The 25,143-nt window shown below is 41.9% G+C and overlaps 1 protein-coding gene and 1 long non-coding RNA gene across 2 annotated transcripts in view; one reads left to right on the top strand and one right to left on the bottom strand.

Annotated features, from left to right (window-relative positions):
- Positions 1-25,143, bottom strand: part of si:ch211-26b3.4 (connector enhancer of kinase suppressor of ras 2) — a 438,839-nt gene that overhangs the window by 234,616 nt on the left and 179,080 nt on the right. Inside the window, exons 3-5 of the mRNA XM_034181376.1 lie at positions 18,284-18,486; positions 5,953-6,040; positions 2,710-2,751 (exon numbers count right to left, since the gene is read on the bottom strand). Coding sequence (XP_034037267.1) covers positions 2,710-2,751; positions 5,953-6,040; positions 18,284-18,486 — 333 coding nt within the window. The remainder of the gene's footprint in view (positions 1-2,709; positions 2,752-5,952; positions 6,041-18,283; positions 18,487-25,143) is intronic.
- On the top strand, positions 7,644-11,174 carry LOC117520074. Its single transcript, XR_004563523.1, has 3 exons — positions 7,644-7,654; positions 9,372-9,379; positions 11,008-11,174. It is a non-coding gene; the product is annotated as an uncharacterized LOC117520074 (long non-coding RNA).

Genomic DNA, 25,143 nt, shown 5'->3' with positions numbered 1-25,143 from the left:
GAGGTGATCTGCAGACAATTTCAGGTCAAGTGGGAGGGGGAAGTGTTGGCTTTTTAAATCCTTGAAAGACACTGGACTCATCGAGAGCATTTAGTACTGCTATAATGGACTGATGCAGAAGGTGGCAGCAATGTAACAATAAGGATGCCTGCTGCCATTATTCAACACAGAAGAAGAGAGATGCACTTGATTATTTGTTTGCAGGGGTACGATGGACAGCATTTGGGCATTTACAAAATGCTACAAAAAACCAATTAAATAATTAAAATGACATTAAAGTACTTAATTTACTCATATTTGCAGTCAGTCTGGATCAGACTGGGTAAATTGTGGGACCCAGCTAAGGCTAAGCTAACGTTAGCCAATTAAACTGGTGCACTAAGCCCCACAAAATAAGAGTAGGTGTGCTTGATTTTATTCACGGGCACATTTGGAGAAGCAATGTATTTCCAGAGCAAGCCAAACCTGTAAGGAAAATAAAGGTTTCAAAATAAAGGTTTTGAAATTTATTCCCCAAAATTTTCATAATAAAGTATGCACATCATTGTGCCAAGCTGAGGCCAATCTGACAAACAGTCAGAGAGATATGCGAGGCACATAAACACACTCACGCAGACGTTTCTTGCTTTATAGATAGATTTACAAAGACCTACGAACTGCAGAACAACGTGCTTAGCTCTTAGCCTAGCATTTCTTCTTCTACATACTTACAGCACTTCCATCAATTTTTTTTGTGCACACAACGCTGCTCAGCGTAACAGCGGCAACCGGTGGCTAATGTGAGAATTGTCACAAACACACAGCCTAAAGTGGAGGAAGCTGTCCTTTTGGAGTAATACGAGCGTCATGGGGTGCTCTCGAGTGTTCCATACATAATAGCTGCCATTTTTAAGGTAAGACACTGAAGATTTGATGACTAAAATAAGATTAGCCTCCCCTGTAGCAGGCTAAAAACTTTAGTCGGTAATGCAAAACTGTAGCCGACTAAGCGTTTTGTGCAGCGACCTACTTCAACTAGTCATCAATTAAGAGGGTTTAGTTGACTAAACAAGATTAGACCACTTTATGAAACCGGGCCCTGGTCGGAAGTGAGCCTGGGACCTTCTCTGCGTAAGGCAGAGGTAGGCGATACTGGGAATTTTGGTATTGATCCGATACCAAGTAAATACAGGCCCAGTATCGCCGATATCGATACTGATACTTCTTCATATTTAAGCTTCAAAGATCCAAAGGATCCAAAAGACCTAGGATAGAATTTCGCCAAACATTGTATGTGACAACAAAGTACTTTATTATCACAATCAACATTTTTGTTAAAAAAATATCACTCAACACAACTTAAAACAAAGTCTCCTGAGGTCGAGGGCTGACAAAACACAATACAAGGGTGCGCTGCTCCGTGTTGTGTGACACAGCGCAGCGCTGCTCTTACAGACAAAGAGTAGACTTTGATGAATCTGCTTGCGCAGCAGTCAGTGCGTGCGGGAGAGAAAAAAAGCTTGAGTATCGATCTTTTTACACGAGGATCGTTCAATATCAATACCAGCGTTGATATCGATATTATCAATATTAGGATCGATCCGCCCACCTCTAGTGTGAGGCAACAGTGCTAACCACTAAGCCACTGTGCTGCCTTACAGGCGTCTGTTCATTTATTTGTATTTATCTCAAGCTGGCCAAGTGGTTAATGCACTTGGTTTCAGTGCAGAAGGTTCCGGGTTCAAATCCCACCCCTGCCACATTTCTCCATGTAATGTGGAGTTGCGTCAGGAAGGGCATCCGGCGTAAAACCTGTGCCAATTCAACATGCAGATCCACCTTGGATTTGCTGTGGCGACCCCGAGTGCAAACAAGGGAGCAGCCGAAGGGACTTACTATCTCAAGCTAATATCATGTGCCACAGTGTGAGCTGCAACAACAAAGGTGGCTGACAGCAGCACTTCCACAAACAGAACGATTCGGGTGGTGTGTTCACAGAATCTGCAAACCAACATGACAAACGCATTCTTTTCGCCAAAACATCGAACAACGTTGTAACATACAGCTGCTTATTGAGTATATATTAACAGCGTGGCTTATCCTGTTATATAAATATTGTGACACAGGGTGCCAAGTTCGTACAGACACCCCCCCCCCCCCCCCCAGCCTTTCTCTTGGTTTCTCCCACCTGACCTTGAATGGCAGCAGGAAAGTGTCCCAGTCCAACTGTCAACCCAGATTAGACACCCGCTGCTCGCTCACTTTCACACATGGACACACACAGTTCTTTGCCATAGATGGATCCATGCACATGCATACACATACGCACACGCACAACCACGCTGTAGCTCAGCATGGGCTGCCATAAGGCCTCAGGCTTGCCCACACTTTACCGTGCACACTTTTGCACAAAAGGGGAAAAAAAAATCAAGAGTCTTTAAATTTAAACAGGTGCACAGTGGCTCTACTCTATCAGTGTGTTGTTTAACTCACAATCACCACAAATTCAATTTCTGGGAGAATTACATCATGTAGTACACGCAACATGAGCACGAACGCCTGACAAACCTGTGAACAGATTTCTATGGTTTAAATATTGTGTAAAAAGCGAAGGTTTCTGTTGCTGATCTCAGTCTGAATGTAGATCCAGAAGTTACCACTTTCATAAATAATACAATAATATTACATCTGAAATGAGTGTTTATTTAAAAATAAATAAAAAAAACTCACCACGTGGAGAATCTTGTTCTCCGTTTCATACACAGTGCAATCCTGTGAGTGATGAAGAAGACAAAAAGGGGAGGAAGAAGAAAACATGAGAAGGACCAAACATCAGCGTGAGCATCTGCAGATGAGCTCAAATTACTCTAAATACAACAAAGAGGAAAGTCAGAGAAATGACACAGCCAGCTGAAGTGAGACGGATGCCTTCCTTTGTAGCGGAGACGAGCAGTGCTCTGCGATCTTATTTATTTCCCACGTTTATGAATATGACAGACTCATACATTGAACTGAGCTCAGTTTCTCCTCAGGATTTAGAAATTCACCAATTATCTGAAAATGGCAGATTGTGATTAAAGGATAGCTGAGAGCTAATCTGTTTCTGGGAAAGCAGCCCACTGAATGAGTTCATCTGTTTAATACATTTCTGTTGCCATCATTGTCTGTCTCAGTGTCTCACAGCCACATGTTCATTTGGCCACCTGAGGGCCAGTGGTGGCCCCGCCCACTCCTCACTCTCATTGGAGCCTTGTAAGATGGTGTTATCTGTTCTGCTCCAGGACCTGTGATGGGCACACATCATGCACACTAAGCAGGGTCTGATAAAGGAAAGATTTAGCTGAGGTCCGAAGTAATAATCTCAATCTAAATTCAGAGAGCACTCAAGGAGTGCGCACCTCTACCAAGGTCCAACGACTTTGGTTACATGGTCTCTGACCACTGAGTTTTAATCCTGAGAGTAATCCTGGTCTTTGATCCTGATTGCTGTTCTTGGATCCTGATGAATGATCTTTGATCCTTACCTCAGATGTTCATTGATGAATTTGATCCTTGCCATTTGTCTGCTGGTTGTTTGTCAGCAGGATATCACTGATGCTGATTTTTTTTTTTTTTAATCCTGATGCCACTTTTCATCTTTGATAATGATCAAAGGAAACAGGACAAATGGGTTCAAGATCAAACCTCAAAGATGAACCCTCAGAGATCCATGGACCTGCTCACACATCCAAATAAATGCTTCTTTATGTTTGTGGACCTTAATGGTTAATGGTCAAAGGCTAGATCAGAGGTCTTAAACTGGCTGAGAAGGTGCAGGTTTTCTTTGCAACCACCCACTCCACCAGGTGATTTCACTGATTAACATCCCTTTGAGCAAATGGAATCAGTTAATCAGTGAAATCACTTGGCCTAGTTGGTGGTTGCAAAGAAAACCTGCACCCTTTTGGGCCTTTCTGGAATCAGTTTGAGACATCTTCATCCAGATCCAGACCACAATTTTATTGTCTTGTCTTGTCCTTGATCCCAGCCCTATTACTCCATTTCATGTTATCTTGGGTATTACCTGTTGTAGTGTTATCTGCTCTTTTGCATTACTTACTCTGGGCTTACGTAGAAACTCGCACACACACTATAATATAGGTAAGATATTGGTGAGGTCCAAAAATGAAATCAGAGATCACTTAGAGAATGCCTCCTTCAAGGTCCAACCATGCCCTGGATACATGCTATCTGTTGATATATATATATATATATATATATATATATATATATATATATATATATATATATCTGACATCGGGGTGAATGTGAGGCATTATTGTAAAGCGCTTTGAGCGTCTGATGCAGAAGGAAAAGCACTATATAAATGCAGTCGATAGATAGATAGATAGATAGATAGATAGATAGATAGATAGATAGATAGATAGATAGATAGATAGATAGATAGATAGATAGATAGATAGATAGATAGATAGATAGATAGATAGATAGATAGATAGATAGATAGATAGATAGATAGATAGATAGATAGTCATAATTCCTGACCTTTGATCCTTGATCTGTTATCCCTGACTCCTCTTTGATCCTGATCAAATGACCACATCTTTGATCCTGTTCTTTCATACTGAGGTTTGATCCTGCAGCATCTGCAGTGATGCGGTCACTGTATCGGACTGTCGTGGTGAAGAGAGAGCTGAGTAGGGGGGCAAAGCTCTCGATTTACCAATTGATCTACATTCCGATCCTCACCTATGGTCATGAGATTTGGCTCATGACCGAAAGAACGAGATCGCAAATACAAGTGGCCGAGATGAGTTTCCTCTGCAGGGTGGCTGGGCGCTCCCTTAGAGATAGGGTGAGGAGCTCGGTCACTCGGGAGGAGCTTGGAGTCGAGCCGCTGCTCCTCCATGTCGAAAAGGAGTCAGTTGAGGTAGCTTGGGCATTTTTTCCGGATGTTCCCTGGACGCCTCGCTGGAGAGGTGTTCCGGGCACGTCCCATTGGGAGGAGGCCCCGGGGAAGACCCAGGACACGCTGGAGGGACTACATCTCTCAGCTGGCTTGGGAACGCCTTGGGGTTCCCCCGGAGGAGCTGGGGGAGGTGTGTGTGGATCGGGAGGTCTGGGCGGCTTTGCTTGAGCTGCTGCCCCCGTGACCCGACTACGGATAAAGCGGAAGAAAATGATGGATGGATGGATGGATGGATGGATGGATGGATGGATGGATGGATGGATGGATGGATGGATGGATGGATGGATGGATGGATGGATGGATGGATGGATGGTCATGATCACAGATTAAAAAAAAGATTAATTATGAAAAGTTAGGGTTAGGGCTCCACCACTTGATCGAGAGCCACACCAAAATTGAATCAACTCTTTCTTGATCCAAGTCCAACCTCTCCACCAACTTTCATTGAAATGTTCTTGTTTTGAGATATCAAGACTCAAAGATTAGCAATCAAAGGCAAGATCCAACACTCAAATCAGATCACAACAAATTTGAATTTATTCATACATACAAGGTCACTTTTATATACATTGAAAATAACAATTAGTGCATGTGTGTGAGTGTGGTAGATACACAAATCAGTGAGCGTGTCAGAAGGGGAAGAAAAGTAGGAGGTGAGGGAAATGAGGAAACGTTATGAGGACAGACACATTCACTCTATATCTGTGACTTTGAGGGATGAGATCTAACAGTGAGTCAATGAGCGCATCACTTCAGGCTGTTATAGAGAACTAGTTGTATCAACCATGCTACAAACAGCCTGTTTCCACGGGCATATGCGCTGGTCACTGTTAGACCTATAGAGCAGAGAAAGCTGCAAACATATTATTTTCTGTTGTCCCTCATTTAAACACACTGCAGTTTCAAATTACAATTCAAATGTCACTTTTATTGCATGTGTGTAAAGAACATGTACATTATGGACCCTGTAATCAGGTGTTTCATGCACCTCAGTGTGACTTCACCTGTTGTACAATGGTGGTTAATTCTAAGCAGAGCTGCACAATGTTGTTCTTCAGTAAGGAATACTCTGTCACGCTGGCAAATGGAGACCTGAAACATAAAAAGGACCAATCTGACAATCTGTCAAATGCATCTGAAACTCAGAGTTCAAGGGAAATGAGAAGAATAGCCACTATGTTGTCAAAAAGTCAGTTGAAATTTTAATGGATTGTCTATGAAATGGTAATGCGGAATCAATGAAGCATGCATTCATTTCAACTCTTCTGATAATAATAATAGTAATATCAGTTATTATTATTATTTATTATTTAATTCCAGTAACAACCATGTTTGACATTTTATAGAAACGGCTGAAAGTTGTTGTTGCTAGTAAGTGCCATACATTCAGAAAGTATTCAGCACTTCCCGTTTTCCACATTTTTGTTTAACAGCCTTGTTCAAAAATGGATGAAATTCACTTTTTTCCCTAAAAAAAATCTAACACAATACCCCATAATGACAGTGCAAAAAAAAAGAAACTTTCATATTGTTATTACGAGGTGTCATGAGGTGAATTTTGAGAGAAAAAAAATGTATTCCATTTTGGAATAATAATAATAATAATAATAATAATAATAATAATAATAATAATAATAATAATAATAATAATAATAATCTTTATTTAACCAGATAAAATCCCATAGAGATCAAGACCTCTTTTGCACGGGTGACCTGGCCAAGAAAGGCAGCAGCATACATCATAATAGTCATGTTAACATCATCAAGAGAACATTAATAACAAATAAAATACAATCATTTCAGTCATTTTAAGTTATAATGATGTGTGGAAGAAAACAGATTAGAATTTAAAGACACAGGCATTGTACAAAAGAATTCCATTTGACATCTCTTAAAAGAGTGTAAGGCGTTCAGAGAAGTTGGACAGTTTCAGTTCGGATTGGAGGACATTCCAATCAGAGGGAGCAGGAAAAACTGAAAGCTTTCTTTGCTGATTCAGTGTGGACATGAGGTACACGGAAACATAACATGTCATTCAAACACAGAGCATAACAGCTTTCTGATCTCTGAAGTAAAGTGGATAAGTAGGTCAAAACGAGTCCAAAAAGAGTCTTGTAAACCAGCGTCATCTAATGTGTATATCACCTTACAATCAAAGAGGGCATGCCAGCTTTGGCATACAACTCACAGTGGTGCAACATTTACTGTGTAGATACTGTATACTCACGTTGTTTTAAAAGTAGCATTTTTGTGACAAGCAAAAGCTATTGTTAATAACATTTTTCAGAAATGTCCTAACATTTCATTGTAGCTAGGCTTTTTTACCTTATACATATAAAATAATAAAATTTTGATTGACAGATACTATGAACCGAGTTGGTTAAAATATCTATTATCAAAAGTGGCTAGCTAAAGTATTCAGATCAGTATAAAACTAAAGTTCACATGGTTTACTTATGTGATCAAACTTGCACCTACAACTGAAGCTTACAGACTAATGACACACAACAGATGAAAGATCCCTACTGTCATTAGCAGCTTGTTAGAAAAACACAGGATAAATGACATTAATTCAGCAGACAAGATTCAAAATAAGATCTGCTTCCATCATGACTGGTAATTAGTTCAATATAGATGATAACCTAGAAGAGGCCCTCAAAGAATACAACACCAGCACCTTTCTGTTTAAAACTGATTCATGCAAATGTAGTATGTGATTCTGGAACACCATAATATCAATTTGAAGTCAACTGATCAATTCTGGACAAAACTAAACCCTTCCAACATGTTTTCAATATACTGGCTCCTAAGTGTTTGAAATAACAAGACCATGAGCTTGACCTTTTTGTTTGCCCAAGGCCAATGTCATGCTACCAATTAAAAGGATGGTGTGTTATTTCATCTAAGGGGTTCTCCGTAACCAAACTCACCATAAAAATAGTCATTCTAAATATCCCCTATACTATAATCAGCACTGGGTCAAAAATTTGACCTTGGCTTGTGACGTTGAGTTTTAACCTATTTTTCCTTAAACCAACTCATTTTGTTCATAACTGGCACTTAATCATTCCAACAAGTGCGGTCCAAATTAGACAGAAACTCTTTATGTTACTACGGTCAAACAGCTGTGCACACAGGTCCAAAAACAACACCTCCACATTTGCTGGTGCAAATGGGTGTAAAGATAGGTGAGAAATTAAAAAATGATAATGTCTCACCAAATCCTTAGTTGGTTACTGAATTGTTAGGGGAGGTGATGGTCTGGTGTTTAAGTGCTGGGCTTCAGACCAGATGATCCTCAGTTCAAAACCCAGCTAGACCAGAAAATCACTATGGGCAAGGTTCTAGTTGTGCCCAGTGTGTAGTGAGCACCTTGCACGGTAGCAACCTGACTCTTTTGAAAAATTAGTGATTTTACCTAGCCAGTAAACAGTAAACGTTGTGCCGCAATGTACCATGGGAGTTTGGGGCTTTGGTGTTTTAATTTTGTTGTTGTGGTTCATGATAGTTTAACAGTGCTGTTAGTGTTATGATTTAGGTGTTTTTGTAGTTGTAGTGGGCAGCACGGTGGTTTAGTGGTTAGCACTGTTGCCTCACAGCGAGAAGGTCGTGGGTTCAATTCCCATGGTCTTTCTGTGTGGAGTTTGCATGTTCTCCCCGTGTTTCCGTGGGTTTCCTCCGGGTGCTCCGGTTTCCTCCCACATCCAAAGACATGCAGGTTAGGTGGATTAAAATCTTTAAATTGTCCGTAGGTGTGTGTGTGGGTGTGTCTGTGTTTGTTTGTGGCACTGCGACAGACTGGTGTCCTGTCCTGGGTGTACACCGCCGCTGGGATAGGCTCCAGCCGACTGCGACCCTTAAATGGACTAAGCGGTAGAAGATGAATGAATGAATGAATGTAGTTGTAGTTTTTGTACTTGGCTTAGTCAGTTTAGCTAAGTGTCATGTTGCTGTTAGAACAGAAACTTTATTGTTATTGTACATATATACATACAACAAAACGTGTCCTCTGCATTTAACTCATCCCAATTACAGTTAACCACAATCTAACCACTAGGAGCAGTGGGCAGCCACAGTCCAGCGCCTGGGGAACAACTCCAGACGTAGACGCTCCCTTGGTCAGGGGCAGAGAAGGAGAAGACCCAAAATAATGCCCTAAATTACACTTTAGTACAAAACTGAATGTGCATATTCAATGATAATATATATATATTTAAATAAATCCTTTGTTTGGCTTTCAGAAATATTTTTTTCTTTCAGCTCACAGCATGATTTTAAAGCATTCACCATGGAATGAAGGGAGAGAAATGGAGAGAAATAAAATCTATTATCTGCCACTCTCAGAACACAAGGGGAACTTGTGAAAACAAGCAACAATATTTTGTCATAGCAGAAAGCAACCCAATAATGTAATAAAGCTCAGCACTGCTTGTGCTTCAGCTTGAAGGGATTGAAAATACAGACCTCTGCTCACACCACCTTCTTCCACACCGTTGCCAGCTAAGTCATCCAACTTAGTTGAAAACTTTCTTTCACACTTGCGGACACCCTCTTATCACCAACTTTTGTTCACCCCCTGCACACTGCCCTTACTGTTTTCCCCTCTGTGCCTGTCCAATCCTTTGAACAGTTGACCTGAGGTGTTTAGTTTCATTGACCTTCACCATCTCTACGCCTTGCAACTGTACTAGTCCACAGTGCTCCCTCTCATTTAGACACATATACTCCACTTGCTCTAAATTACTTCTATTCCCCTTCTCTTCCATGCATACCCCCATGTCTCCACACTGCTCCTTATACCCTGTTTACACCGAGTCCACAACTGAGTTGCGATCGGAAAACGGCCTCTGCTCACCGTCACTCTCACTGACTCTCACTGGAGTTGCAGGCTGGTCACAATGGCTTCTCCATGGTCGGAAAAAAGATCCCTCTTGGTCACCATCCTCCCCATCACTGCCCATCGGTTTCCAACAGGAGTGCAAGTGTAATGAACTGTTTAAAACACTTGCACAAGTTGTGCGACCAGTTAACAGATACATGGCTCTCATAATCGGTCTTGATAAACTCTCACGTCTCATCTCACTGTCAACTTGATCCTATGGGTCGTAATAGACTCTCAACTGACTCTGCATGGGGTTGCATCAATGGTCGCAGATATTAACATAGTTTAATTAGCACAATTCAGTTGCAGTGCAAGCTTGGTGTAAACGCAGATAACCGATCACAATGGAGATCAGCCAAGACGTGTGAGAGTTAACAAAATGTCACAAACCTGTAGGTTTTATATAAGCATCACTCTAGTGTAAACGGGGCAGTACTATGACTGCAGATAGACACACTTATAGACCAACAAACACATTCACACCTGCACGCACACCTATGGTTAATTTTAAAGTTTCCAAATCACCTAGCCCATCCTCTCACTATCCAAGATTTTATTTAACAGTGTAGTTAAACAGTTGCCACCTTGTCTAAACATCTCCATGCATCCACTGGGCCTTCAAACTGACCACTTTTCCATTCTTCCTCCTCTTCATAGCTCTCCTCAGATTTTGTCACTCTAAACCATCCTATCTTGTCTCCCTGTCATTTTCCTTATTTAACAGCTCCTCAAAGTACTCCCTACACATTGACAACCCACTCTTTTCAGATGCGAGCACACTGCCATTTGCATCCTTTATCACCCTAACCTGCTGCATATCCTTTCCATCTCAGCACCTCTTACATCCAATACATAGATGCGTGAACAAAAACAGAGGTAGTCAGTCCTATATAGGGCCTGAGACTGTTTGTGCTTATCACCAAATTCAACAGCATGAAGTGGACAGGACACCAGTCCACTGCAGGATCCCCAGACAAGACTAGTACAGCTGCATTCAATGAGACAATGTAGATAAAGTATCTTGTTTAAGAACACAGACAGGGAAGAATTCAAAAACAGAATTCGAAACATGGTCCCTCGTTTATCGCAGGAGTTACGTTCTAAAAATAACCCGCAATAGGCGAAATCCGCGAAGTAGTCAGCGTTATTTTTTTACAATTATTATAGATGTTTTAAGGCTGTAAACCACCTCACTACACACTCTATACTCTCAAATAGGCATTAACATGTTCTCACTTTTCTCTCCTGTGTAAACACTCTCTTTTTTCTTCTGGGTGAGAAGATTATAAACGGACACACGCAGAACACAATGCGCATGCTCTCCCATTGCTCACTGCCTCCAGGGGTACGGATGCAGGACCTGCAAAGAATCCAAGTCATGGCCATGGAGCTCTGCGGCTGCGGTTACCGAGACCCTGCAGCGCTGTAGATTTTTCCACAAGGAGCGCTCCACATCAAAACAGCGAGCGTAGTCTCTGGACCTGTTGCCAGAGTTGTCCGCAGCTCTGCACAGCAGACAGGGGGGCGGTGTGAGTGGCCCGCTGTGGCGCTTACTGAGGCCACAGACTCAGTAAGCGCATCGGAGGCAGTGAGAGCAATCGCGGTGATGCCAACCAGGGCCGCGAACGGCCCACCTGATAAGGACGCAGAACACAATGCGCTGTTAAAAAAGAAGAAGCAGCATGCAAAATTGCACTAAAAAAAAATTGCAAAACTGCGAAGCCACAAAAGGTGAACCGCATTATAGCGAGGGACCACTGTACACAATAGCCAACCAGCTCCTTGTTCACTGAGCTACAGTGCACCATATTGCACCAAGTCAATTCAACTCCTGGGATATTGATCTGGTCAGTTAAGTAGCACAGGGGGTTGTTAATCAGCTTCAGCTGCTTTGGTGTTAATGAAATTAACAAAGGATGCACTAGAGGGGCAACAATGAGTTGACACCAAAAACAGGAATGGTTTTACAGGTGCAGACCATTGACATTTCCTCCCACCTCATCTTTCCTGACTGATTGTTTTGCTAGTTTTGCATTTGGCTAGGGTCAGTGTCACTACTGGTAGCATGGCACAGTACTGGGACCCTACAGAACTTGCACAGGTAGTCCATCTCCTCCAGGATGTAACATCAATATGTGGCATTGACAGAAGGTTGACTGTGTCTCCCAGCACAATCTCAAGAGCAGGGAGGAGATTCCAAGAGAGAGGCAGTTACTATAGGAGAGCTGGACAGGGCTGAACCCATCAGCAAGACCAGTATCTGCTCCTTTGGGCAAGGAGGAACAGGATGACCACTGCCAGAGCCCTATAAAATGACCACCAGCAGGCCACTGGTGTGAATGGCTCTGACAAAACAGACTTCATAAGGGTGGCCTCAGGGCCTAATGTCCTGTAGTGGGCCCTGTGCTCACTGACCGGCACCATCAAGCTCAATTGTCATTTACCAAAGAACACCAGAATTGGCAGGTCCACCACTGGCACCCTCTGCTTTTCACAGATGAGAACAGGTTCAACCTGAGCACATGTGACTGATGTGAAAGAGCCTGGAGACACCATAGAGAATCCTGTGCTGCCTGCAACATCATTCAGTATGACTGGTTTGGTGATAGGTCAGTGATGATCTTGGGAACCATATCCCTGGAAGGACACACAGACCCGCAGGCTAGACAACGGCACCCTGACTACTATTAGGTATAGGGACAAAATCTGTGGACCCATTGACATTGACTGGCCCCCATGCCGCCTAACAATAGAACACCTCTGGGACATTAGTTCTATTCATTCATTCATGTTCTATTCATTAGTCCATCCGACGCCACCAGGTTGCACGTCAGACTGTCCAGGACCTAAATGATGCCCTGGTCCAGATCTGGGAAGAGATCCTCCAGGACACTATCTGTCATCTCATTAGGAGTGTGCCCCGGTGTTGTCAGGCATGCATCCAAGCACATGGGGGCCATACACCGAGTACCGTTTTGAGTTAGTGCAATGAAATTTTGGCAAAATGGACAATCCTCTCGTATCAGTTTTTTGCTTTGATTTTGGGGTGTCTTTGAATTGCACTGTGTAGGTTAACACTTTTCACTTCCATTAACCAATGGGGCATCCTTTCATTCCTAACACATTATCCAGTCCATATCAGGAAAGATATCCAGCATAGTTTTTCTCATTGAGATCTGATCTGTTTTCAAAGTGTTCCTTTTATTTATTTATTTTTATTTATTTTTTTTGAGCAGTGTGTATGAATAGTACCCTAATCATAACAAGAGTAAATCATTTTACAGCCCGTTTTCTTCAGTCAAGTCAGAAGAAGATATGTTTCCTTGAGTGAAAGTCCTTTAATTTGCCACTCCACAATGAAGCTGTCAGAGGTAACACAACAGACAAATACTGCGTGATGCACAGTGTCTCCAATCACATCCACAGATGCCCGTATTTCCATTAGACTTGTCATGTGTGTCTTGGTGGCTTCCTTCACTTCTCTCCCTCTTACATGGTCACCCAGTTTTTATGAACTACCTCTTTTAGATAGATTTACCATACTGTTTGCATTTCTTAATGACTGATGTACGTATATGAAATCCGAGGTATAGTCATTCATTCATTTTCCATACCTGCTTATTAAACTTAAGGGTCGTGGGTGAGCTGGAGCCCATCCCAGCGGTCAAACACAGACCCACATACAGAGAGAGAAGCATTATTCACACTCCCACTTATGGTTCACTTAGCATCATCAGTTAATCTAACCAGTATGTCTTTGGAAGTGGGAGGAAGCCGGAGCAGCCGGACCAAATCCAGGCAAACACAGGAAGAACATGCAAACTCCACACAGAAAAAAAAACATGGAGGAAGCAATCCCAAGACCTTCTTGTGCTGAAGCAGCAGTGCTAACCATTAATCCACCGTACTGCCCCAAGATACATTCAGTGACCTGGAAATGTTTATGTATCCATCCCCTGACTTGTCTCAAGAAAACTGGCTGTAAAAGCGATGATGTGTTATGTTGAAGGGTGATATTGCTCCCCATCAGTTTGACTTTGATGGTTTTATTTCATTTCTATAATTTATTTATTTATTTTTTTTGTTCCTTTCAAGAAGGTAATTTTAGAAAGTTTAATATAGAGAAGACTGATTCCCCCCCCCCCAGAAATTGTGAAATTTGTAAAAAGTTCAAGGAGATGATTTTTTTTGTTTGTTTGTTTGTTTTGTTTTGTTTTTTGGCCCTGTACCTGCTCTGAGGTACTGTATCTTCATATAAAATAAAAAGTAAAGTAAAAGGTTCCATGAATAAATTACAAACAAAAAAGTAGACAAAATAATAGCAAGAAAATAAATTAAGGTTTTTCTCAGTTTAAAAAATTACACTTTTCTTTACTAAACTGACTCGAAAAAAGAGTTGAGGTGTAAGGTGCAGACTGAAGCCTTCTGAAGTGACAGACTGTCAGAGCAGGCAGCTGCCCGGTAACCATAGCGGCTGTACCCGTAGGAGAAAACATGGTCTTTATTCCAAGTTCTGGTTCGGTACACATGTGATCAAGCAGCAGAGCAGAGGTACAATCAGGATCAGGCAAAAATGCAGTCATGGTTGAGCAGGGGGTCAGAGATACGAGCAAACACAGATATCCACGATGAGGCAAGAGGCGTGGTCGAGGAAAAGAGAGCAAAGATACGATACTGACAAAGAGAGCTGGAATGTGTTCAAGACAACAAGCTGGCGCCGGTGTGGTGACTGGGAGGAGGTTAAACAGGATAGGAGTTAACAAAGTGCACATGAGGAACCATCTAGAAAGGGGTGTGGCTAGTGAACAAAGATTAAACACTGTGCAAGATGGGAAGGAAGAGAGTGCATAAAGTGAAGTGATGTAGGAAACAAAGATGCATGAGCAGGTGAAGAGTGAGAGTGAAAGGAGACAGAGCAGATAGAGACAAAGTGAAGGACAAAGACATGAGGCAGGTGAAGAGATGTGAAGTGAGAACATAATCGGATGGGTGTGAGAGGAAGGAGGAACTGTGGACCAAGGAGATAAACATGACAGAACAACTAATCAAAGACTAAAATATTAACAGAAAGCAAAACTGGATAAGTAAGCATAACTGATGACAATAATGATAAACAAGTGATAACCTAATGAAAACTACATGAGCATAAACAGCGATAAATACTCAAACTAAACAGAAGCTGACAAAGAAAACAAGGTGGCAAAAGAAACCATCAGAAAAGCAGTGACAAAACAATAACAGAAAACAAAACCTGCCCATTCAAGCACAACAACTGTTACAAATGAGAGAAAGTAGAGAAGCTTGAATCTTCGACTGGACTGGGTTGCTTGATGCGAGGGCATTTAGCTTCTATTTGCAGAAGCTTCCTCGGCTAAATTTCTTGCTCTGGTTGTCTGACTTCTGTCTTGACTCTTGTAGAGAAGAACAAACAGAAGCCAGCAAAAGCTGGAGTTTTAAACCTAACAAGACCCCTCCTACTGAGAGGCAGACTGCTATTGGCAGTGACGAACAATTGCTGTAATTAGCACCTATTGCACTCTAGTTAGCATCCTCCTAATGACAGGGCAGCTGTCCCTCCTAACGATGGGACTGACGCCTCTCCTGATGACTCTCCTGATGACGTGAATGACTCATTACCATGAAATCACAGAAAATGAGAGAAACTAAATAACCAAGTGATAAATAATGAACAATAAATGAACACACAACTGACTGAAGAAAATGAGAACAGAACTGAACGAAAGGCCAAAGTAAAAAGTAACAAAGAAAAGTGACAACATAACAGAGAATAAACCAGGATGAAAATGAACAACTAATAACTCAAAGCTGGGCAAGACAGAGAACAACAGAAAGGGGGAAAAAATGGGCTCAACACCCTGATCAGGACAAAACCATGACACAGATGTAGCTTCTCTTAGCCCCCGTCTCATTCACCAAACAAGCTGAACAGTGTATGTTTGGTTCAGGAGTTTTTATTAACTTATATTTTTGTGGACAGGGTGATGGTTTTCATGACAGGGGGCTTTGTGTCAATATTACAGTTTATGAGTGGTTTATTGCATCTGTGGCTTAACAGTGGGCTGTGACTAGTGGTGTTAACATAGTATTTTAATTAAAAAAGAGCAAAGAATTCTTAAATGTCTGTTCTGACAACGAACAACAAATGAATATATATTATCACAGGTGTTTGTCATGAAATGTAGAGGAAGGTCAAAAACAGTCTGCCCACAGCAACTCGTTGCCACTGCTAGCCGTCTCTGAGGATTGCACGGAGCTCAGGACTCAATGATAGACTACAACGCTTTGATGTCAAAATGCGTCCCTGGTATGGAAAATGTGTGCAGGTGAACAGATCTGCAAAGTGTTGTGAGAAAGAATGGCAACATTGCAAAGTGGTGAATGCTTTTGTGTTCCAACATTTTCTGCTATGTGTTGCAGGTCTGAAATGCAGGAATGGACGTATATTAACAAATGAAATGTAGGTTATCTAATAGACACAAAATATGTTGGGTTCATACTCTCTGCAATGAAATAAAGGTTAAAGTATGTGAATTTCAGCATAATTTTGTTTATTTTTACCTCCGTCAATGAAGCTGGAGGACATTGTTTTCATCCCTGTTTGTTTGTTTGCTTGTTTCTCTGATTGTCTGTTTGTGAACAGCCTAGTGCCCAGACTTTTTCACATATCGTTAAGACGTTTTTACTGAAGATTCATATCCTGCTAGGTAAAAAATTATCCAATTCTCAAGGTTACGGGTCAAAGTCAGGAAAAATCTTGGAAAATTGAAAAAAAATCCATATCTACTGTATAATATTGAACAAATTTTCAAAAATTCATAACTGTCAAAAAAGATCAAATTTAGTTCATATTTCAGAGCATTATGTAGGATTGTATCCTTTATCGACTAACAAAGTTTGATTTGGATCTGATCCAGATGACAGATTTTGTGGTCATTTATACTTTAACATTGAAAACCACATTTAATGTATATTCTACATTATATCTTAATCAAACATTCGCCAATCACTCTCATATTTGAACGTGAGGTGCAGACTGGCACTCACTATCACCTGACAAAGTTTCATCCAGATCTGAGACAGATTGTGGATTTTGTGAACATTTGAATGTAATATTGAAAAGCCCATTAGGTGTACATTTTGCATTCTATCTCAATCAAAAGTGCCTCAATCACTCTCATTTGTGACACTGAGATACAAACTGTCACTCTTAATGAATAGACTAAGTCTGATCTGCATTTTATCCGTATTGTGGATTTAGCAGATATTTTATATTAACATTGAAAAGCCCTTTTCAGCTATATTTTGTATAGCCTGGCTTATGAAAAGCTACTTCAAACAGGACTTTGACCTTTAAATTTTTTTCCAAGGTAAAAATTTGTGGAATTGGAAACTAGTGCTGGCAGAGGTTTGCGCTCTACAAGCACAGTGCTAGTTGCTAGTTTTGTTTTGTTTGCTTGGGTTTTCAGTTTTAATATCTAGCAGGTATACCCACTGCAAAGCAATTATTTAATGCTTTAATCTATTCTCTTTATCTATTTATATATTACAGAATTCAGTTTTAATCATTATTGCTAATTAAATCTTAAAAAGAACTTTCACTTTAATTCTGTATGGTTACTGGGGGGAAATGCTTTAATCTATTCTCTTTATCTATTTGTTTTTATTACTTTAATGTGTGTGATGTTTTAATCTAGTGTGTGTGGGTGTACGCGTGTTTGCGCATGTGTGCTTTCAACACAAAGGCCCCAAAGACATCCCCCTTGGTGCCCCAGTCACCATACCAAGTTTGGTGTTGATCACTTAATTGCTGTGGAAGTTCACACCGAACACAAATTGTGCTGCATATATATACATACATACATACATACATACATAGACTGCCTTTTATGTATATGGATTTGCTACACGGCATGGGGCTTTGTGGTTAGCACTAATGCCTCACAGCAAGAAGGTCATGGGAACTATTTCCTGCCCTTTCTGTGTGGAGTTTGCATGTTCTCCCAGTGTCTGTGTGGGTTTCCTCCCACAATCAAAACATGCTTATTTAAGGTCTACTCCTTTCTCTGTCCCTGACCAAGGCACTGTCTCTACATCTGGAGTTGGTCCCCGGGCGCTGGACTGTGGCTGCCCACTGCTCCTAGTGGTTGGATTGTGTCTAACTGTAATCAGAATGGGTTAAATGCAGAGGACAAATTTAGTTCTTTGTATGTACATGTACAATGGCAATAAAAGGCTATATTATGTTATTATTTGTTTTTTGTTTATTGCATTTTCCATACTGTCCTAACGTTTTCTGATTTGCGCCTTGATCTGATAAGCACCTTGGGGCAGCTGTTGTTGTAATTTGGCGCTATATAAATAAAATTGATTTGATTTGATTTGATTTGGGGTTGGCTTAGCAGAAATAGGTTTTGTAGAGTTATGGTGACTACCTGTCCAGCCAAGCTAGCAGGTTCTTGGCTGCACCAATAAGATCCACTACTGAGGTGAGGAAGTCATTGGGTAGCCTCCGAGATGCCCGTCCATCATAGTGTCCGCCCCTCCGCCGGCCCAAGATAAAGTTCTGGAGGTTCTTAGCAGAAGCGTTCAACTTGTGGGACAGAGTCCGCAGGTTCTCGGTTTCAAGGCCATAATTCTGGAAGACACAGACAGAAAGCAATTAACAAGACATTTCTATGAAGGTCATATAATCAGTGGCTTGAAGTCACTTGTTGCAGTGATTTGCTTGGTCAGAGGTTACTCCAAATTCTCCACATATCTACAAATAAATTGAGAACATTAATGTGAAATCATGAAATTGTATTTTGGAATGAGCTAAATGTGATGAACGTATATATATATATATATATATATATATATATATATATATATATATATATATATATATATATATATATATATATAGATAGATAGATAGATAGATAGATAGATAGATAGATAGATAGATAGATAGAGAGTAAACATATGAAATAATAAATAATAATAATAACAATAATAATAAATGTATTTGTGTCACACTTTACATTTCAGCAATCTCAAAGTGCTACAGAACAGGAAAAAAAAAACAATTAAAATCAATGCAATTAAAAATGATCAAGGCCAAGGAGAATCTATCAAATGTATTTAGCAAAATGTTTTTTAAAAGATAAGTTTTTAAATTTTGTTTAAAAACATCTATAGTCTGTGGGGCCCTGAGGTGGTCAGGGAGGATGTTCCACTGCCTTGGAGCAACAGTGGAAGTCTGGTCATCCATGATCCATGATGCAAAGGTTGGTTCTAGGGACTTGGAGAGTGTTTGTGGTTGCAGAACAGAGGGTGGATGAGGCGTTCCTGGAGGTAAAAGGGAGCATGTCCATGAATGCATTGGTGGGTGAGGAGGGAGACCTTGAAATCAATTCTGAATGGGACCAGGAGCCAGTGAAGGGATTTCAGGATGGGGTGGCGTGATCATGCTTGTGTACCCTCATCAGGATCCTGGCAGCGCTGTTCTGGATGTATCATAATCTCTGGATGCTCGTGCCAAAGATCCAGATAAAGAGTGCATTACAGTAGTCCAGCCTGGAGGAGACAAGGGCATGGACAAGCTTCCCTGCATCTGCCAGAGTGCTGGACGGAGTTTGGCGATGTTCTTGAGGTGGTAGAATGATGTCTTACAGAGATGTTCCATATGGGTGTCAAAGGTGAGTTGAGGGTCCATTTTAACACTCAAATTGGTGAAAGATATGGAAAGGTTCTCTGGTTTGGCCAGAGAAAATGATATTAGTGATGGTGGAAAAGCGGAGCTGATGTGGTGTACCAACTAGGATGGCTTCTGGTTTGGAGCTGTTTAGCTGATGGTGGTTGAGCTTCATCCACGCCTCTATCTTCTCCAGGCAGGTAGTCACCATGGATGCTGGCATTGGAGCAGAAGAAGTGACTGTCCTAAGGGAAAGCTGTGTGTCTTCATCATAACAGTAGAATGATATTCCATGTCTGCTAATGACACTCATAATGAACAAGTCATCATTTTCTCAGTAAATATATTTTTAGAGGTGCTATTAACATAAAATTTTCACCAGATGTCGGTAACAACCCAAGTAATCCACACATACAAAGAAATCAAACCATAGATGCCCATAAACTAAGTCATGTGTAATAATGTGAAATGACACAGGAAAAAAGTATTGAACATCTGAAGAAAGGGAGGTGCAAAAAGGCATTGAAAGCCAAGACACCAGCTGAAATCTATCAGTAATTAGAAAGCAATCCTGCTCCTTGTCACTGCAAAGTAATATTAGCAAGTTCAGTCCTAACTGATGGCCAAGGTGTCAGAAGAATCAGCTCATGATGGGAAAAGCAAAGAGCTCTCTCAAGATCTTTGCAACCTTATTGTTGCAAATCATACTGATGCCACTGGTTATAGAAGGATTTCTAAACTTCTGAATGTTCCAGTAAGCACTGTTGGGGGCCACAAACATCATAAATTTCATCATAAACTGGCCACAACCAGGTGCTCCTTGCAAGATTTCAGACAGAGGAGTGAAAAGAATTAACAGAAGAGTTGCCCAAGAGCCAAGGACAACTTTTGGAGAGCTTCAGAAAGACCTGGAATTAGCACAAAAGACTCCATTGCTCAAGAAAAAGCATACTGAAGTTTGTTCAAAGTTTGTTGCATAACATTTAGATAAGCATGTGAAATACTGTGAGATGTCAGATGAGACCAAAATTGAACTCTTTGAATGCCCTAATACACACCATAAATGGCACTGCACATCCCTCCAAAGACATCATACCAACAGTGAAGTTTGGAGTTGGGAACAACATGGTGTGAGGCTGCTTTTCAGCATACGCACTCGCAAACTTCATATAAGTGAAGGAAGGATGAATGGAAAAATGTACCAAGACATTCTTGATCAGCAAGACAATGATCCCAAACACACAGCCAAGCAAACTCTCAATTAGCTTCAGAGAATGAAAATCTATGGAAAGAACTAAAGATCAGCGTTCACAGAAGAAGTCCACAGAATCTTCAAGACTGGAAGTTTGTGTGGAAGACTGGGAAAAATCACATCTGAGCAATCCATGCGGCGAGTTTCTACATACAGGAGGCATCCTGAAGTTGCCATTACCAACTAAAGGCTTTGTATGAAGTATTAAATAAATTTCAGTAAGCGTGTTCAATATTTTTTCCTTGTATCATTTCATATTACTACACATAACTTAAATTTCATGTCAGTAGCACATTTAGTAATATAATTAATGAGAAAAATGTTGATCTGTTCAATACTTATTTTCCCCGCTGTATATGTATATGATGGAAGCCAGCAAGACTCGCTGTGCATATGGTATTCAATCGGCCTTGCTCCCCCAAGATCTAAAGGATACTCTGGCCAGAGCCTGGTGTCGCCAACTGAAGGGTCCCCCCTAAAAATCAGTCCGCCCTGCCTTCACTGAGCATGTGCCATTAGCCGCGGTTCACTGATTTTCATCTTGTTTCTGCTTCAAATTGCACTCCAGTCATCATCTATCTCAGCGACAGATATCTGAAGTGTTTGTACAACAATCATTTTCACATGAATTCAGCATTATTTCATTATAAAAGACGAAGGAAGCGATCGCAGATGGAAGAAGCTACACGAGCTGCTCGCCGATCAAAGCGTCACAGAGTATCACTTAGTTTCTGCTTAAAATGTCCTTCTTTCGGCTTAAAACTGATTTTAGAATGATTTAAGAGGTTTTACTTTGTCATCGCAGTTCAATTTCAATTTATTTTCATTTATAAAGCGCCAAATCACAACAAGGTTGCCTCAAGGCACTTCACACAAGTAAGGTCTAACCTTACCAGCCCCCAGAGCAACAGTGGTAAGGAAAAAACTCTCTCTGAGGAAGAAACCTCAAGCAGACCAGACTCAAAGGGGTGACCCTCTGCTTGGGCCATGATACAGACATAAATTACAGAACAATTCACAAAATGAACATACAGGAAATGTTGCCGGTGCTAAGGACAGTTTCTGGAACAGATACCACACCAATCTCTGGATGGAGCCACACCTCAAACAGAGAGAAAAGAAAAAAGCAGAATGAAGCATCAGAAAGACAAATACAGTGTAATTTGTCAGCATTAAGCAACAAGAAAAACAGAAGAAATACTAAGGTGATCACCGGTCACTAGCCTTAAGCTTCACTAAAAGACCCAGAATTTAGATAAAGTTGAGGCCGCGGCCTGCTCCGTTTCCTAATAAAATGAATTTAAAGAGTAAAAAGCATAGAAACATACTATGCCAGTATGCTAGCCATATGAAAGGGAAAATAAGTGCATCTTAAGTGTGGACTTGAAAGTCTCGACAGAATCTGACTGTTTTATTGAAGCAAGGAGATCACTCCACAGAATAGGTGCACGATAAGAGAAAGCTCTGTGACCCGCAGACTTTTTATTCACCTTAGGGACACTAAGTAGTCCTGCACCTTGAGAACGCAAAGCCCGGGGTGGCACGTAGGGTTTAATTAGGTCAATTAGGTAGGGAGGTGCCAGTCTATGAACAATTTTCTAGGCTAGTAGCAGAACCTTAAAATCTGATCTCACAGGGACAGGAAGCCAGTGAAGAGACGCCAAAATGGGTGTAATGTGGTCAAACTTTCTGCTTCATGTCAAAACTCTGGCAGCAGCATTTTGAATCAATTGGAGACCCCTCATGCTGGGATGTGGTAAACCAGAAAATAGAACATTGCAATAGTCCAATCTAGAAGAGACAAATGCATGAATCAGGGTCTCAGCATCAGCCAGAGACAGGATGGGACGAATCTTTGCTATATTTTGCAGGTGGAAGAAAGCAGCCCTCATAATATCTCTAATGTGGAGGTCAAAGGACAATGTAGGATCAAAAATTACCCCGAGGTTTCCTCACTTTGTCAGTCTGATGTATGACACACGAGCCTAGGCTAAGTCTTAACTGGTCAAATTGATGCTGATGTCTCACTGGACCAAGAACCATCAATTCAGTATTATCAGAGTTTAAAAGTAGGAAGCTGGTTCTGATGGTTAATAATCCCATTAATCCATTTGTGTTATGTGCAGACGCAGGTTGAGGAGCGGACCAACGTCTGACCGAACCCAGCGCTAAATAACCAGAAAGCGGTTCCACAAACAAAACGATTTTATTTCCCCTCCAGTGAAATAATTAGTGTACAACATAAATATGTGGTTTGTCTGGCGGAGTGAAGGACGGCGCGCTCTCCAGCGCCCAAAAGGATCGAAGCTTCGGCGCTTCTGGACCCAGACTCACCGCTAAACACCACCCAGGTGGACACGACAAACTGACTCTGTGAAGGATGGAAAAGGTGAGGTAAGTCAACAGAGCTACAGCAAATCTCTTTCAGAGGCACACACTATCAGCAACACATTCAGGTCTGAATTTAAGCTTTATGTAAATGAGCAGCTTCTCACAACAGGTGGAGGATCATCAGTCCGTACGCCACGGCAGTGAGAAGCAAACTGCACAATTCTCATCAATGTTCAAATATACTGCGTAACAAATGCCAAATTACTATTAACGATCATTCAGACAATAATCACCTCTGATGTGTGCTGACAGCATGTGTCCCTCACCCGTCCTCCTTCACAGGCACGATGTGTCAAACCCTGGCGCGGTCCTCAGCGTCTCACAAACGAACGTCACAAGGTCACGTTCCCGGCAATTCTGCTTGAACCACTCATGGCTTAAATGCAGAATGCCATCTCATTATCTGCTTCAGCTGAAAGTCTTTAAGTTTACACGTGAGCATCATCCACAGGTGCTGCGAGTCAGTAGGCCTGCACGTGAACATCCTCCACAGGTGCAGCTAATAATGCTGATGAGGGTGAAGGACTCTTCTGCCAGCACCTTCTCCACAGACAAAAAACAGTTTGCATACCACCTGGAGAGCAAAGAAAAGAAAACAACACAAAAACATCCAGCCAAACCCCCCAACACACAACAGTACCCCCCCATCAATGGGAAGCCTCCCGGCGACCGAACAGACCAGGCCCGAGAACAACACCTCCCTCCGGGGTCCATGACAGAAAGCAAACGGCAGGACAGGGCACCGCGGCTGGAAGGCCGGCTGGCATCAACAAAAACCCCAAACAAGTCCCATATACAACCCAACATAGAAGAAAAACACAAAACCCACCCAAACCCTCCCCAGGGGACCGTCCCATCCAACCCCGGGAAGAAAAGAAAAACTCCCAAATGCAATAACCCAACACAGCCCCAACAACACAATACAAACATAAATTCACAAAGAAAAATAACAAACAACCCCCCCCAGAATGATATGCAGAGCCCCCCCCCCAGAAGACCTTTACCGCCAGTTCCAGGAGAGAACAACCAAAACCGGAATCTTACAGAGGTCCCCAGGTTTACACGGAGGAACAGCGCCCCCCAGAGGACCGTACCATCAACCCCAGGAGGCACCCTCCCCACAACCCAGGAACCCCAGACCTGGCCACACTTGGTTAATCGGCCCCACAATCAATTCCCCCCCAGAGGACCGTCCCATCGACCCTGGAGGTCGAATCTGGAAGGAAACATAACCACACAAAAATACAACCCCCGGCGGACTTCATTAAAACACCCCAGGGGCAAAATAAAACAACTGTCAAACCCTGTTACCCCCCCCAGCACCCCGAAAGACCCCAGATCACTCCCAGAGCCTATCGTTAGCCCAATTTTGGCGAACAGCACAAAACTACTAAGCTGGGGAAGGAAACAGGAAAAACTAACCCGGTCCCATCCCCGAAGCGCAGCGGAAAACCGGAAAGACGTCCGGTGCCCCAACCCAACCATACCACCAGCCTATCGGGAGGGGTGGAACTACCGAAATGGCGAATGGCAACAGATCGGCCCACCACTCCGACTGAGGTATGTTCCCGCTGCACCACACCCCGGTAACACCAATGACGAACGGTCAAAGGCCCACCGGGGCTGGAGAGGAACTGGGCCCTAACCAAACCCAAAAAAACGCCCCTGACAACCCCCCCCCCAGGTGCAGAGGTCTTCTGAGAAACGCTCAGCGTGACCAACCTGCACCACCCCACAACCCAAAAGACAAAACGGTCTCAGAGCAATGTGAGGTTGGGGTTAGGGAAGCAGGGAAATAAAAAACAACAAAACAAAACGACCCAATCCTCAAACAGAAAATACCTAAGTCCAAATAATGAAAACAAACGATTACCTGAGTCCAGCCGAGCTCCGAACTGCCAGTCGTTCACTCCTCCGGAACCGCCTCTAAATCCCCAAACAATTTATAACCCCTTACAAAAAAAACAAAAATA

Source organism: Thalassophryne amazonica, chromosome 11, assembly GCF_902500255.1.
Source record: "Thalassophryne amazonica chromosome 11, fThaAma1.1, whole genome shotgun sequence".
Taxonomy (NCBI): domain Eukaryota; kingdom Metazoa; phylum Chordata; class Actinopteri; order Batrachoidiformes; family Batrachoididae; genus Thalassophryne; species Thalassophryne amazonica.
This window is presented reverse-complemented; position numbering and strand designations above follow the sequence as displayed.